The sequence below is a fragment of the Cervus canadensis genome, chromosome 30, assembly GCF_019320065.1.
Source record: "Cervus canadensis isolate Bull #8, Minnesota chromosome 30, ASM1932006v1, whole genome shotgun sequence".
Classification (NCBI taxonomy): domain Eukaryota; kingdom Metazoa; phylum Chordata; class Mammalia; order Artiodactyla; family Cervidae; genus Cervus; species Cervus canadensis.
Genome location: NC_057415.1, coordinates 12707653 through 12725683, shown reverse-complemented (window position 1 = coordinate 12725683; position 18031 = coordinate 12707653). Strand labels below are relative to the sequence as shown.

General features: G+C 36.0%; 1 protein-coding gene across 5 annotated transcripts in view; it reads right to left on the bottom strand.

Annotated features, from left to right (window-relative positions):
* NAA35 (N-alpha-acetyltransferase 35, NatC auxiliary subunit) overlaps positions 1–18031 on the bottom strand; it is a 94208-nt gene that overhangs the window by 7177 nt on the left and 69000 nt on the right. For all 5 annotated transcript variants that reach the window (XM_043453117.1, XM_043453118.1, XM_043453120.1 and 2 more), the window contains 3 exons: positions 9001–9067; positions 7021–7119; positions 6252–6430 (listed from right to left, as the gene is read on the bottom strand). In XM_043453117.1, coding sequence (XP_043309052.1) covers positions 6252–6430; positions 7021–7119; positions 9001–9067 — 345 coding nt within the window. The remainder of the gene's footprint in view (positions 1–6251; positions 6431–7020; positions 7120–9000; positions 9068–18031) is intronic.

Sequence of the window (18031 nt, the reverse complement as noted above, 5' to 3'; positions counted from 1 at the left end):
TGATCAAGTTTGTATGACACATTCCAAAAATTTCTCAAACAGTTATAAGGCAGGTTATACTGTTAAAACATGTTAAAAAGGAACATTTTCAAGCAAAGCCAGAGAACTCCCTGGCATCCGGTGGTTAGGACTCGGGTGCTTTTACTTCATGGACCGTGTTCAGTCCCTGGTCAGGGAACTAAAATTCTGCAAGTCACATAGCACAGCCAGTAGAAAAAAAAGCAAAACAAATGAAAAGATACACCTGGAATGACTTGGGCACTTTATTTTAATGCTAAACTGAGCGCTATGCCTCCTGCCAGCTGAAGCAAACCAGGGAATCTGCGCAGAAAGAGTATACAGAAAGGACGACTTCATCTGATTAGAAGAAGCATGTATTATGTGGAGAGAAAGAATTCCGGGCGATGAATTTAAGCACTTATTATAGAATCCTTGTAAAAATAAAAATGAATTTTTCCCCCATCACACTATAAAATGAGGGTTTGTAACCTACCTTAACTCAAAGGGATGATTTCTATAGAGAACTAATGCTACCTTCTACCTTTTGACTACCTAACCCAAGAACAGATGAGTAAAGGGGAGAGGTGGCATAATTTAGGCCTTTCCTTTCATTTATCAGATATATCAACAAGCTTTTTACTAACTGCTTTATCAAAATTAATATACAATTTTATCTAAAGAGAATCAAAGAGCTAATATCCTATACCAGTTCTCAACTGTGATCTCAGGACCAGAAGCAGTCTTACCAGCAAAGCAGTTACAAATGCGAATGATTGGGGGGGGAGGGGTCCTACCCTAGACCTACTAAACCAGGAATGCCAGAACAGAGCCCAACAAGTTGCTTTCCAAGTGATTATGATGCATGCTAAATTTAAGAATTATTAGTTTTTTTTTTAACTGATTTTTTAGGATCCACATGCTTTAGGGATCACATTCAGGAAGATCAACAACAATACATATTTTATAAAAATGCTGGAGCCCAATCTGTAATACTAAAACTAAACAGTAGTTAAAACTAACATCAAAGTAGACCAGGATACTTACAAGCAGAAGTAAAATTTCTTTTGTTAGCAAGAAATGAATCTGCTCAAATATATAGGTAAATTTCTATTCAAGTTTTTATCTGAATATAATTCATCTGCCAATTCTGTGTGTCAAAGATCATATAAAAATTATATTTTGAGCAATCAAGAGCACAAAAGCTTCCAATCAGCTGCCTCAAACAACAAAACTTGAGCACAATCCTCTACAAAATGCCTTGTTTGAACAGGAGTGTACAGTATGAATTAATGAAAAAAAAAATCCTAAGTAGCTATAACACCTGTTGGTAAGAGCTGTTACCTACATAAATGTTGGAGAATATACAAAATAATATTGTTCTCACATAACTATACTGATGCTCAATTCATTTTCATAACCAAGAATTACCTGCTAAAAGCCCTAGCAACCATGACAACAAAACCATGTTAATGGTTATACTGTTCAGCCGCTAGCTCTGTGTGACCCTACAGACTACAGCACACCAGGCTTCCTTCCCTGTCCTTCACGATATCCCAGTTTGCTTAAACACCTGTCCGTTGAGTCAGTGATGCTATCTAACCATGTCATCCTCCATCACCTCTTTTTCCTCCTGCTCTCAATCTTTCCCAGCATCAGGGTCTTTCCAGTGAGTCAGCTCTTGGCATCAAGTGGCCAAAATATTGGAGCTTCAGTTTTAGCATCAATCCTTCCAATAAATATTCAGGGTTGGTTTCCTTTAGGATTGGCTGGATTTATCTCCTTGCAGTCCAAGTGATTCTCAAGAGTCTTTCCCAGCATCAATTCGCTTGCAGTCAGCGTTCTTTATGGATGTCCAACTCTGAGATTCATGCATGACCACTGGAAAAACCATAGCTTTGACTATACGGACCTTTGTTGGCAAAGTGATGTCTCTGCTTTTTAATATGCTGTCTAGGTTTGTCGTAGCTTTCCTTCCAAGGAGAAAGCATCTTCAAATTTCATGGCTGCAGTCACCATCCTCAGTGATTTTGGAGCCCAAGAAAATAAAATCTGTCCCTGTTTTCACATTTTCCCCTTCTATTTGCCATGAAGTAATAGGACCGGATGCCATGACCTTAGTTTTTTGAATGCTGAGTTTTAAGGCAGCTTTTTCACTCTCCTCTTTCACCCTCATCAAGAGGCTAGTTCCTCTTCACTTTCTGCCATTAGAGTGATATCATCTGCATATCTGAGGTTGTTGACATTTCTCCTAGCAATCTTAATTCCAGCTTGTGATTCATCCATCCTGGCATTTCACGTGATGCACTCTGCATATAAATTAAATTAGCAGGGTGACAATACACAGTATTGACATTCTCCTTTTCCAATTTTGAACCAGTCCATTGTTCCTTGTCTGGTTCTAATTGTTGCTTTTTGACTGCATACAGGGTTCTCAGGAGACAGGTAAGGTGGTCTGGTACTCCCACCTGTTTAAGAATTTTCCAGTTTGTTGTGATTCACACAGTCAAAGGCTTTAGCGTAATCAATGAAGCAGAGTAGTTGTTTTTCTGGAATTCCTTTGCTTTTTTCATCATCCAACAAATCTTGGCAATTTGGTCTTTGGTTCTGCTACCTCTTCAAAATCTAGCCTGTACATTTAAAAGTTCTCAGTTGAGGTACTGCTGAAGCCTGGCTTGAAGGATTTGAGCATCACCTTGCTAGCATGTGAAATGAGTGCAATTGTATGGTAGTTTGAATATTCTTTGGCATTGCCCTTCTTTGGGACTGGAAGGACAATTGAGCTTTTCTAGTCCTTTGGCCACTGCTAAGTTTTCCAAATTTGCTAACATTGAGTAAAGCACTTGAACAGCAATATCTTTTTGGATTTTAAAAAGATCAGCTGGAAAAAAAAATAAATAAAAAGATCAGCTGGAATTTTATTACCCCCAGCAGCTTTGTAGTAATGCTTCCTGAGGCCCATGTGATTTCACAGTCCAGGGTATCTGGCTCTAGGTGAGTGACCACACTATCACGGTTATCTAGGTCTAAGATCTTTTTTGGTATAGTTCTTCCCTGTATTCTTGTCACCTCTTCTTAGTGTCTTCTGCTTCTGTTAGTTAGTTACTGTGTCTGACCTTTACCATGCCCATCGTTGCATGAAATGTCCCCTTGATATCTCCAATTTTCTTGAAGAGATCTCTACTGTTTTCCACTCTACTGTTTTCCTTTATTTTTTGCATTGATCACTTAGGAAGGTTTGCTTATCTCTCCTTGCTACTCTCTGGAAATTTGCATTCAGTTGGGTGTATCTTTCTCTTTTGCCTTTCACTTCTCTTCTTTCCTCAGCTATTTGTAAAGTCTCCTCAGACAATCACGCTGCCTTCTTACATTTCCTTTTCTTTGGGATGGTTCTGGTCACCAACCACCATCCACATTCTTCAGGCACTCTGTCGACCAGATCTAATTCCCTGAATCTATTTGTCACCTCCATTGTATAATCATAAAGCACCGATTTAGGTCATACCTGAATGGTCTGGTGGTTTTCCCTACTTTCTTCAATTTAAGTCTGAATTTTGCAATAAGGAGCTCATGATCTTTGCCCCAGTCAGCTATAGGTCTTTTTTTTGTTGACTGTATAGAGCTTTCTCCATCTTCAGCTGCAAAGAAGATAATCAATCTGACTTCAGTACTGACTATCTGGTGATATCCATGTGTAGTGTCATCTCTGGCATTGTTGGAAGAGGGTGTTTCCTACGACCAGCATGTTCTCTTGACAAAACTGTTAGCCTTTGCCCTGCTTCATTTGTACTCCAAGGCCAAAACTGCCTCTTACTCCAGGTATCTCTTGACTTCCTACTTTTGCATTCCAATCCCCTATATGAAAAGGACATTTAATTATTTATTTTGGAATTAGTTTTACAAGGTCTTGTAGGTTTTTATAGAATTGTTCAATTTTAGCTTCTTTGGCATTAGTGGTTGGGGCATAGACTTGGATTACTGTGATGTTGAATGGTTTGCCTTGGAAATGAACTGAGATTATCCTGTAGTTTTTGAGACTGCATCCAAGTACTCTATTCTGGACTCTTTTATTGACTGTGAGGGCCAGTCCAATTCTTCCAAGGGGTTCTTGCCCATAGTAGTAGATATAATGGTCCTCTGAATTAAACTCATCCGTCCCCATCCACTTTAGTTTACTGATCTCCAAGATAATGTTCACTCTTGCCATCTCCTGCATGACCACATCCAATCCACTTTGATTCATGGACCTGACATTCCTGGTTCCTATGCAACACTGTTCTCTACAGCACTGGCATCACTTTCCAATGCCGAAACAGTGCTCAGCTGTGGATGTGCAGGTGGTGAAAGTGACGTTCGATGCTGCTGCTCTTCAGCTGATAAGATGTGTCCAACTCTGGGAGACCCCATGGACGGCAGCACACCAGGCTACTCTGTCCTCCACTATCTCACGGAGTTTGCTCAAACTCATGTCCACTGATTTGGTGATGCTATCCAACCATCTCATTCTCTGTTTTCCTCTTCTCCTTCCCTCAGTCTTTCCCAGTATCAGAGTTTTCCAATGAGTCAGCTCTTTTCATCAGGTGGCCAAAGCATTGGAGCTTTAGTTTCAGCATCAGTCCTTCCAATGAATATTCAGGGTTGATTTCCTTTAGGATTGACTGGATTTATCTCCTTGCAATCCAAGGGATTCTCAAGAGTCTTTCACCAAACCACAGTTTGAAAGCATCAATTTTTCAGTGCTTCAGCCTTCTTTATGGTCCAACTCTGATATCTATATATGACTACTGGAAAAACCATAGCTTTGACTCTATAAACCTGTCAGCAAAGGGATGTCTCTGCTTTTTAATATGCTGTCTAGATTTGTCATAGCTTTTTTCAAAGCAGCAAGCATATTTTAATTTTGTGGCTGCAGTCACCATCCTCAGTGATTTTAGAGCCCAAGAAAAGAAAAGTGCCACTGTTTCCATTTTTTCCCCATCTGTAATCCATGAAGTGATGGGACCAGATCTCAAGATCTTCATTTTTCTAATGTTGAATTTTAAGCCAACTTTTTCACTCTCCTCCTTCACCTTCATCAAGAGGCTCTTTAATTCCTCTTCACTTTCTGTCATTAGGGTGGTATCATCTGCATATCTGAGGTTGTTGATATTTCTCTCAGCCACCTGTATTCCAGCTTGTAATTTATCCAGTCTGGCATTTCACATGATGTACTCTGCATACAGTTAAAACAACAGGGTGACAATACACAGCTTTGATGTACTCCTTTCCCAATTTGGAACAGGTCTGTTGTCCCATGTCCAGTTCTAACTGTTGCTTCTTGACCTGCACACAGGTTTCTCAGGAGTCAGGTAAGCTGTTCTGGTATTCCCATCTCTAACATGGATGCTGTTAATGGTGTGGAAAATAATTATTTTCCTGCCTCCACAGCATTGATTTCAGGGAATATACAATATTTTAAATTTTAAGTTACATAATTTAAAAATGAATTGAAAAGAATAACTATAATTAGATCTAATATACTAAACTTAGCTGTTTGTGATGGGTAACAATAGGTCATTTCTATTTTAAATTACAACTAAATTACTATACTTTACTAGACTAACAAAAAGATGCCAGATAGCTGAATTCATTTTAGATCTCAATTTTCTTACTTTATTTCTGTGACAGGTTTTTCATGTCTAAAATATTCTCAAGCATCCTCTTACTAGATATATCTCACCCCAACGTGAAAGTTAAGAACTACTCTGCTGAAGATTACCTCTTGTAAACTTCTTCAAAGCTACTGAGACAAATCCTCAGGGCCAGTTTGCAACAGTTATACTCCCAATGATAATCTTAGCCGTAATTTCTTCTCAGAAGGAAGATCTGGTTCATATTTTGAACTTTAATTCATTTAAGTACATTCCACAGCTAGTACCTAGCATCACTGATGTCAGGGCAAAATGTATGTTAATTTTTCTCTTTGGAAACAGATAAAAGTCCATTAATCAATTTACTTTTAAGCACTTTATCAGTGATTTTAAAATAATGATTCAAATGGCAGAAAAAATGTATTTGTACACTATTAAGACACTTGAGATTTTTAAGATGATCTGGCTCTAATTTTCAATAGATATTCTTCAACTGTCCCACAGCTAAAATTCAAATACAGTAAATTAAAAAAAAAAAAAACCCTAAAATTACACTCTACAGATGCTCTCACAAATCTTATCTATCCCACCCACCATCAATTTTAACTCCAATCATTCTCTTACCAATATATGTAATAATACTCGTGCATGCTGTAGAGCTCCAATTCGAAGCCACTTAGGAGATACTGTATCATAATTCGAAGGTTATGGTAAAGGACCCAGGTACCTAAACAGGCCAAATGCTGCCTGTGGGGCTCCTGTTTCAACAGCATAGTATGAAGGGCTGCATCAACCTTCTCTGCCTATCACAACAAAATGTCATTAATATCAACTTGTTAAGGTAATGAAAGAATTACAAAAAATGTAACAGCTAAAAATAGCACACAAGCAGACAATGTAACTCTCACCACTTAAAGAATTCATACTTTAAAATGCACCTTTGGTAAGATCTACATTCAAACCTTTCATTTCTGAAAGGATAATATTTATCTAAACACTTCCTAGATTAAAAAGACATCCATTTTACAGTATAAAAATAACTGGCTTCAGATCTATAGTTATATTATCAATATGGCTGTTGCTCACATTTAAATGAAGACTAATATATTTTTATTACAATGCAAACTTACTCTAATTATAACTACAGCTCTATACCTATTTTATAATTCATTAATTATAATCATTTAAAATGTTTTTATTTAGATTACTGTTCTATTTCTTTCTGTAAATTTTTCTTTGGTATATGTAACTGTTACATTTCAATGGAAAAGAAAACTCACCATATTAAAAAATTAAGTAGTCAAATTATTGTTCTAAAGAAGTGTTTCTGAAAATCTAGCCAAGGTATATAAGTTGCTTATTTTGGAAGGGAAGGCTTCTTTTTGGCTCTTACCTCATCCTGCAAGGTAGCAAATTCTTCAAGAATATGACCGAGTTTATCTCTCTGCCGAGCCCTGTTATGTCCATGGATCTGAATAAGACTACAGAATGGCTGCAATACACAATACGATTGTTAACTGTATTTGTTAACAGTATAATTTATTAACTGTCAATATGAAATCTGCTGATACTAAAGAAAATTAACATTCCAAATTTTCAAAATCAGGTTTAAGGGAAAAAATGTTGTATATAACAATAATACCTATGCATACTTACTACAAAGGTGTTTCTTTTAAAGGAACTCAATACTAGAAATTATTAATAGCCAGAGGAAAGTGATTGTTTACAAAACTTGCTCTCATATGGCAAAAATAATTCCTTCAATCTTTAGATATTTTTTCCACATATTCAAGAGCAGTTTCTTTTCTGCTTATTTCAAGTCAAAAGCTACTGTTCAAGCCAGACACTTCTGTGTACTGCTTTAAATATACCAGAATGCCTAATAATTAGGTAATGGCTAAAACCCAGAAAACCACAATAAAGAATCTACCCGCAATGCAGGAGACCTGGGTTCAATCCCTGGGTTGAGAAGATCCCCTGGAGGAGGGAATGGCAATCCACTCCAGTATTCTTGCCTGGAGAATTCCATGGATAGACAAGCCTTGTGGGCTACAGTCCATTGGGTGGCAAAGAGTCAGACACGACTGTGTGACTAACACTTGTTCACTAAGGTTCTTTATCACTGTTTTTAATCTATTCAGTATTCTCATATAAAATACTGTAACAGTTCATGAATCAGACAACAGACAGGAATGCTCTGATTTAAGAAATATGCATTTTAAGATTCTCTAAGGATAGTAATGATTTTACATTTGTATACTTTGATAGCTATTATCTCATTTAACCAACAAGTAGTCTGTAAGAGGTATCAAAGGAGTATTAACATTTCATTTTTTTAAAGATTGGCAAGTTTATAAAAAAGTAAAGTGATCTGCCTGATAATGATAAAATGGCAGTTAATAAAAATAAAATCTGGTCTTTTATTGATTTTCCTTGCATCATACCATGCTATCTTATCCCACTTCCTCTTTCCACACAAACACACATTTAGTAAATGGAACTGGTCAAAAAAGATATATAAAAAGCTTATAATTAAGAATGATTTATAATTAATTTGATCAACTATGAAGCTTTTATTTTTTTCAAATTATTTGAGATTTGAAAAAATTTATGATCTCATCTAAATTTGATAATTTTAATTTTACTATAGTCCTGCTTCTGGGTAGTTCGGCTGGTAAAGAATCCATCTGCAATGCAGGAGACCCTGGTCTGATTCCTGCGTGGGAAGATTCCCTGTAGAAGGGATAGGCTATCCACTCCAGTATTCTTGGGCTTCCTTGGTTGCTTAGACAGTAAAGAATTGGCCTGCAATGCAGGAGACCTGGGTTCCATCCCTGGATTGGAAAGATCCCCTGGAGGAGGGCATGGCAACCCACTCCAGTATTCTTGCCTAGAGAAACCCCATGAACAGAAGAGCCTGATGGGCTAGTCCATGGGGTCACAAAGAGTTGGGCACATCTGAGAGACTAAGCACAGTACGTAATCCTGCACATTAAAGCAGTACAAACATAAACGCCTGGGGATGTTACCCATATTCGTTATTTATAAGGTCAAAAGTAAAGAGTTTTTATGTCCTTTTTCAAAAAAAAAAGTAAACTCCTTTCTTTTTAGATGGGGGTTATGGCTAATTCTGTTTCTGTTGTCCACAAGGGTTATGGTGAGAGGGCATCAGAAGGTGCCTCAGTACGTAACAATCTCGCAGGAAGACTACAGGTTATGAAGTTATCCACTTGAGTCTAAGAGGAGACAAAAATTTCCTACTTATTCAGGGAAAATGAGTAAGGAACATTAGATGAAAAAACAGCACAAATTAATGCTATTGAAGATTTTTCACGCCACAATCCACCACAATGATCCAAAGTGAAGCTCTTACCCGAACACAGTGAGTAACAAAAGAGTCAATACAGTCCTTAGCCTGGTGATTATTATATAGGCAGCACCTGTAAAATAATGTAATATTCTTGTTATTCAAATTAAACTATTTGGCCTACAAAAAGAAGCACCGTAGATGCTACCAACACATAGGGAAGGCGGAAAAATGAGAAAATGGAAACAAATACATCATGAAGTTTAAGAGTGCTAGCATTTCACTAACTAGGCAGTATTTCACTATTTGTTAGCCACATAATAAATGTGCAATATTTCCAGTTCCTTTAGTTCTGTACTTGAACAATTAAGTGCTGGATCCAATAGGATCAACAAAGAGGGAAAATTCTAAAGCTCTACTTTTTCTAATCCTACTCTAATATTTGTTATTTTCCTACAGGTGATACCCTTGTGAACTGTACTTACAACAGTAATTATTTAAAAAATACTGTATTCATGTCAATGTATGACAAAACCCACTGCAATGTTGTGAAGTAATTAGCCTCCAACTAATAAAAATAAATGAAAAAAAAAAAAAAAACAGGTTAAACAAAATTAGCAAAAAAAATAAAAATAAAAAATAAAATAAAATAAAAAATACTGTATAGAATCTGATTTTTTTCAAGATATACCCACATTTCCAATCACTGGCCAAAATTACCACCTTGACATCCTGCTAGCACCTCACTGTCTATCCTCACAAACCAGTGTCCCTGTGGTGCTCCTTATCTCAGTTAAAAGCATCACTTAACTGAGAAAGGCTTTCCTGTTTAGTCTGGGAAGATCTGTTACCTGCCTGGCCCTGGAGGAAATACAAGAGTTGAAGAGATGGAAAGTGTTTTTCCCCCCTTTTCCTGAGGTAGGAGGGCAGCAGCCTTTGCTCCTAAGGAGACAGGAAGGAGGAAACACTTTCCTTGGTGCACCGAAAGGAGCTGACAACTTGCTATTCCTAAGTGTTCGCCATAACTGAGCAATCTGACCAGAACCTCAGAGATAAAACAGAATCATGACCATGTGACAGAAAATGACACAGCAGGCAGCAGCCAGAAGAAAGAAAAGGCAGGACACCTGAAACAGGTGGCAGCGAAAGAGAAGTGCTGGAAGGTCCAAGGTAAGAAAATTGCTTAAGATGACAAAAACAAAGCACTTAAAAAAAAGGGACTTTCTGGATCCGAAAATTAGGATTTCTTAAGTTAAAAAAGTTAGTATGTGAAAGGATGCTCACAACAGCCTTGAGGATCAAGAGAATACCTTTCTTACAACACAGCAAAAATAGATGTCATGAGGAATACAGAGGAACAAATCTACAAGACAGAGTATGCAAAAGAGCTCTTTTAAAAAGAAAAGAACAACAACAACAAAAATAATAAAAGAAAAGAACAAGACCAAAAGAAAGCAGGAGTCGCAATACTCATATCGGATAAAATACTTTAAAATAAAGGCTGTGAAAAGAGACAAAGGAGGACACTACATAATGATCAAATGTTCAATCCAAGAAGAAGATATAACAATTATAAATATATATGCACCCAACATAGGAGCACTGCAATATGTAAGGCAATTGCTAACAAGTATGAAAGGGGAAATGAACAATAACACAATAATAGTGGGTGACTTTAATATCCCACTCACACCTATGGATAGATCAACTAAACAGAAAATTAACAAGGAAATACAAACTTTAAATGACACAATGGACCAGCTAGACCTAACTGATATCTATAGGACATTTCACCACAAAACAATCAATTTCAACTTTTCCCCAAGTGCACATGGAACCTTCTCCAGGACAGATCACATCCTAGGCCACAAATCTAGCCTTGGGAAATTCAAAAACATTGAAATCATTCCAGTCATCTTTTCTGACCACAATGCAGTAAAATTAGATCTCAATTACAGAAAAAAACTATTAAAAATTCAAACATATGGAGGCTAAATAACATGCTTCTGAATAACAAACAAATTATAGAAGAAATCAAAAAAGAAATCAAAATATGCATAGAACGAATGAAAATGAAAACACAACAACCCAAAACCTATGGGACACTGTAAAAGCAGTGCTAAGGGGAAGGTTCATAGCAATACAGGCTTACCTCAAGAAAAAAGAAGAAAGTCAAATAAATAACCTAACTCTACACCTAAAGCAACTAGAGAAGGAAGAAATGAAGAACCCCAGGGTTAGTAGAAGGAAAGAAATCTTAAAAATTAGGACAGAAATAAATGCAAAAGAAACAAAAGAGACCATAGCAAAAATCAACAAAGCTAAAAGCTGGTTTTTTGAAAAGATAAGTAAAATTGACAAACTGTTAGCCAGATTCATCAAGAAACAAAGGGAGAAGAATCAAATCAACAAAATTAGAAATGAAAATGGAGAGATCACAACAGACAACACTGAAATACAAAGGATCATAAGAGACTACTACCAGCAGCTATATGCCAATAAAATGGACTACTTGGAAGAAATGGACAAATTCTCAGAAAAGTATAACTTTCCAAAACTGAACCAGGAAGAAATAGTCTTAACAGACCCATTACAAGCAAGGAAATCGAAACTGTAATCAGAAATCTTCCAGCAAACAAAAGCCCAGGACCAGATGGCTTCACAGCTGAATTCTACCAAAAATTTAGAGAAGAGCTAACACCTATCTTACTCAAACTCTTCCAGAGAATTGCAGAAGAAGGTAAACTTCCAAACTCATTCTATGAGGCCACCATCACCTTAATTCCAAACCCAGACAAAGATGCCACAAAAAAAGAAAACTACAGGCTAATATCACGGATGCAAAAATCCTTAACAAAATTCTAGCAAACAGAATCCAACAACATATTAAAAAGATCATACATCATGACCAAGTGGGCTTTATCCCAGGAATGCAAGGATTCCTTACTATCTGCAAATCAATCATGTAATACACCACATTAACAAATTGAAAGATAAAAACCATATGATTATCTCAATAGATGCAGAGAAAGCCTTTGACAAAATTCAACATCCATTTATGATAAAAACTCTCCAGAAAGCAGGCATAGAAGGAACATACCTCAACATAATAAAAGCTATATATGACAAACCCACAGCAAACATTATCCTCAATGATGAAAAAAATTGAAAGCATTTCCCCTAAAGTCAGGAACAAGACAAGGGTGCCCACTCTCACCACTACTGTTCAACATAGTCTTGGAAGTGTTGGCCACAGCAGAGCAGAAAAAGAAATAAAAGGAATCCAGATAGGAAAAGAAGAGGTAAAACTCTGTTTGCAGACGACATGATCCTCTACATAGAAAACCCTAAAGACTCTACCAGAAAATTACTAGAGCTAATCAATGAATATAGTAAAGTTGCAGGATATAAAATTAACACACAGAAATCCCTTGCATTCCTATACACTAACAATGAGAAAACAGAAAGAGAAATTAAGGAAACAATACCATTCACCAATGCAACAAAAAGAATAAAATACTTAGGAGTATGTCTACCTAAAGAAACAAAAGACCTATATATAGAAAACTATAAAACACTGATGAAAGAAATCAAAGAGGACACAAACAGATGGAGAAATATACCATGTTCATGGATTGGAAGAATCAGTATTGTGAAAATGAGTATACTACCCAAAACAATCTACAGAGTCAATGCAATCCCTATCAATGGTATTTTTCACAGAACTAGAACAAGTGATTTCACAATTTGTATGGAAATACAAAAAACCTTGAATAGCCAAAGCAATCTTGAGAAAGAAGAATGGAACTGGAGGAATCAACCTGCTTGACTTCAGGCTCTACTACAAAGCCACAGTCATCCAGACAGTATGGTACTGGCATAAAGACAGAAATATAGATCAATGGAACAAAATAGAAAGCCCAGAGATAAATCCACGAACCTATGGACACCTTATCTTTGACAAAGGAGGCAAGGATATACAATGGAAAAAAGACAACTTCTTTAACAAGTGGTGCTGGGAAAACTGGTCAACCACTTGTAAAAGAATGAAACCAGAACACCTTCTAACACCATACACAAAAATAAACTCAAAATAGATTAAAGATCTAAATGTAAGACCAGAAACTATAAAACTCCTAGAGGAGAACATAGGCAAAACACTCTCCGACATGAATCACAGCAGGATCCTTTATGACCCACCTCCAAGAATATTGGAAACAAAAGCAAAACTAAACAAATGGGACCTAATTAAACTTAAAAGCTTTTGCACAACAAAGGAAACTATAAACAAGGTGAAAAGACAGCCTTCAGAATGGGAGAAAATAATAGCAAACAAAGAAACAAAGGATTAATCTCAAAAATATACAAGCAACTCCTGCAGCTCAATTCCAGAAAAATAAATGACCCAATCAAAAAATGGGCCAAAGAACTAAACAGACATTTCTCCAAAGAAGACATACAGATGGCTAAGAAACACAGGAAAAGATGCTCAACATCACTCATTATCAGAGAAATGGAAATCAAAATCACAATGAGGTACCATTACACGCCAGTCAGAATGGCTAATATCCAAAAGTCTACAAGCAATAAATGCTGGAGAGGGTGTGGAGAAAAGGGAACCTCATACACTGTTGGTTGGAATGCAAACTAGTACAGCCACTATGGAGAACAGTGTGGAGATTCCTTAAAAGACTGGAAATAGAACTGCCATATTACCCAGCAATCCGACTCCTGGGCACAGACACCAAGGAAACCATATCTGAAAGGGACACGTGTACCCCAATGTTCACCGCAGCACTGTTTATAATAGCCAGGACATGGAAGCAACCTAGATGCCCATCAGCAGACGAATGGATAAAAAAGCTATGGTACATATACACAATAGAATATTACTCAGCCATTAAAAAGAATACATTTGAATCGGTTCTAATGAGATAGATGAAACTGGAGCCCATTATACAGAGTAAAGTAAGCCAGAAAGATAAACATCAATACAGTATAGTGAGGCATATATATGGAATTTAGAAAGATGGTAACGATAACCCTATATGCAAGACAGAAAAAGAGACACAGATGTATAGCACAGACTTTTGGACTCTGTGGGAGATGGCGAGGGTGGGATGATCTGAGAGAATAGCATTGAAACACGTATATTATCAAGTGTGAAACAGATCGGCAGCCCAGGTTGGATGCATGAGACAAGTGCTCAGGGCTGGTGCACTGGGAAGACCCAGAGGGATGGGATGGGGAGGGAGGTGGGAGGGGGGATCAGGATGGGGAACACATGTAAATCAATGGCTGATTCATGTCAATGTATGGCAAAAACCACTACAATATTGTAATTAGCCTCCAACTAATAAAAATAAATGGAAAAAAGAAAAAAAAATAAAAGAACAAGAAACAGATGACTACCTTGCAATAAACTCTGCTATACACACAGCTGATTCTCAGTATTTGTGAGAATTATGTTCTATAAACTTGCTGTGGATGCTGAAATAGAGAATACTGAAACACTGCTGCTAGGATAAAACACAGGATTAGGTTCCTCCAGCCTCTGGTCCCAATGTTTTAATCAATTGATCAATGTTTAACCTTAGTTTATGTGTGTTTCTTTTTAAAGACACTATATATAAAGTACACTGCTGATTGATTAGCAAAGAACTTACGCCTGAGTAAATCTTATCCAACACACAATCTTTCTGTAAGGCACACCACAGCCTTCTTGTGCCAGGAACACTAGACAGCATATCACTACAACTCAGAGGCCATGAAACTACAAAATCACCAACAAAAAGCAGAAAAACTAGGGCAAATAAATAGAGTTTACACTATAAGGCACAAGAAGGTACAGAGTTGTCTTGTTTGACTTCAGTGTTGCATGACTTGCATATTAACAAATATAGAATCTGCAAATAATGAGGATCATACTGTATAATTAAATCTAAATGAACAACGCTAAGTGTGACAATGTGGAATCTAAGTGTTAAAGATTATTAAATAGAGAAGACAAAACACAATAAAGATGTAGACACTTATTTCACATATATTATATTGTCAAAAATTTAAGTCTGATAATGCCTAGACTATGCGGCACCTGGAATCCTTACACACTGTTGGCTGGCATACACAATTCATTGAATTAGTTTTGAAAGCAATTTCACAAAACTAGTAAAGCTGAATATGCATTTGCCTATGATAAGCAATTAATTTTATTTTTTATGTGCAAAAGGAGTCATAATTCAAAGATGTTCACTACCGCACTGATGATAATGGTGATAAATTAGAAATAAGGTATATTTTCAACTGCAGAGAAGCAACAAAATAAACTTCAGTACAAAGTATGGATTTTAACAAAATATATTTGTTGGATAAACTTGGTCAATTTCAACATTCTAATGTTGAAGGAAAAAATCATGTTGCAAAAGGATATACACACACACACACACACACACACACAGAGACATACACACTGTGACAAAGTTTATGTGAAGTTTAAAACCATAAAATAAGCTGATGTTATTTAGGGACACATATGTTTCGGGGCAGGAAGAGAAGGGGACGACAGAGGATGAGAGGGCTGGATGGCATCACCGACTCGATGGGTATGCGTTTGGGGAGACTCCGGGAGTTGGTGATGGACAGGGAGGCCTGGTGTGCTGCGATTCATGGGGTTGCAAAGAGTCGGACACGACTGAGTGACTGAACTGAACTGAACTGATATTTGGGGAAAGTGTACAAGTATTCATAAAAGTGAGACACATAAACTGTAATGTAGTGGAATCTGAAATATAGTCATTGGTTCTCAATGTAGCCTAGGTTTCCCTGGTGAGATGCTTTTGAGGGGAACACAAGGTTATAACTACTTTCATAATAATATTCACACTGATTTGCCAAAAGCACTCATTCTCTCGTAACTGTACAATGGCTTTTCCAGAGGCTACATGGCAAGCAATACTACAACAGACTGAAAACAGAGCAGGTTAAAGTCATTCAGTTATATTCTAAGACAGACTTGAAAGATAGTTGCAAAAATGTAAAACAATTACACTTGTCTCATTAATTTTAATTAATAAGTTATTTCCCATATTTATGTTAATATGATTTATAAATGTTATATATGTTTATTCACATGTAATGAGTTTACTGTTTTTCAAAAAGAATAAACATTTTTAAAGTATTCTTTTAGTTTCTAAAATAGTAGGTATCAATAAATAGGCCCCATATAAACAAAAGCTGTTCGGGTCCTTAAAATCTTTTAAGAACGTAAATACGAAAACAGTTGAGAACTGCTACCTTAGATGTAACTCTAATAAATGAATCCATTAATATTACCTTGCTCCTTGATACCTAGAGCTCAGTCTTACCCCTGAGACCTTGCAGTTATTGTTTACTGTCAGTAAGCTTCATCCTCTGATTTTGCGTAGCTCATTCTTAGCATATTCACATATATCACCACTTCCAAGAGACTTTTCACAACTATCCCATTTATGAGAACTATCTTATCTTTCTATACAGTACTTATGACCTGACCTTATATATTTGTTCACAATTTAGTCTTTCCCATTAGAAGGTAAGCTCCTTGTCACCAGGTGTGTCCTTTTCTCTAGAACGTAGAAAGGTGTCTGACAACATTAGACACCAAATAAGGGAATTAATAAAATTTACCAATTAATATATTGTTTGTATGAGTGTAATAATATATCAATAATTCATACACTGAGTGTAATGTATGAGTAATTCATACACTGAGTAATACATTTGAGCGTTTATGAAATACTTAATTTTACCAATGACCTTATCAGTAATGGAATTTATAAAAACAAAATTAATAAAAACTTTGCTTAAAATAGATGGTGGTACAGGTGTCTGTCAATTCATATTCTGAATATATGATACATTTAATCACAGAAATTTAAAAGTAATTTTTACTGATCTCTATATGCAGAGCACACCATATTACACTGAAAACTCTTGATTCTACAAAAAAAAAAACCTGTTAGAACTAATACAGGAATTCAGTAAAGTTGCAGGATACAAACTCAATATACAAAACTGTCACACTGAACTATCAGAAAGAGAAACTAAGAAAACGATTCCATTTACAGTAGCATCAAACAGAGTAAAACATCTAGGAATAAATTCAACCAAGGAGGTGAAAGACCTGCACACTGCAAACTATAAGACACTGATAAAAGACACTGAAGAAGATACAAATAAATGGAAAAATATTCTAAGCACATGGATTGGAAGAATTAATATTGTTAAAATAGCCAAACTACTTAAAGTGATCTATAGATTCAATGTAATTCTTATCAAAATTCAACAGCATTTTACAAATTTTGATGTGACACAAGATTAAGGAAAAAATCTTCAATGTCTATCACAAAGGATTAACCTCTCATAATATACAAGGATTTGTTACAAACTTTCTGAAAAAGTAAACCATTTAATAAAAGTCCATGGGTAAAGGATAAAAAAAGGCAATTCATAGAAAAACCATTCCAAATGTCCAATGAACATCATATTAAGTGTTCAAATTAAACTGACAATGAGATATCATACACACTGGAAAAAATTAAAGAATGATAACACCTACTACTACTGGTCAGGATAAAGGAAAATTGTACTCTCTTACATTCCTAGTAGAAATATAAACTGTTAAATCTTTCAGAATACAATCTAATACATATATCAAAATTAAAACTATACATGCCCCCCCAGTCATTTCTATAAAATACATGCATATTATGAAACATTTGGCAGCCATTAAAAAGAATTAACTATGTACTTTGAGATACAAAGTCATGATTACTTTTGAGTAGAAAAATTATAAATATTTTAAAATTAAACTTTTGATTTAAAAAATCCATAAAAAATAATTAAACGTTCATGATAAAAATAGACTATTTAATGTGATCCCATATATATAAATATATCTTATACACAAAGAGTTTCAGTTATTTAAAATCCTAAAAAATGATGCTGTCAAAGCGAGGCACTCAATATGTCAGCAAATTTGAAAAACTCAGCAGTGGTCACAGAATTGGAAAGGTTGGATTTCACTCCAATCCTAAAGAAGGGCAATGCCAAGGAATGT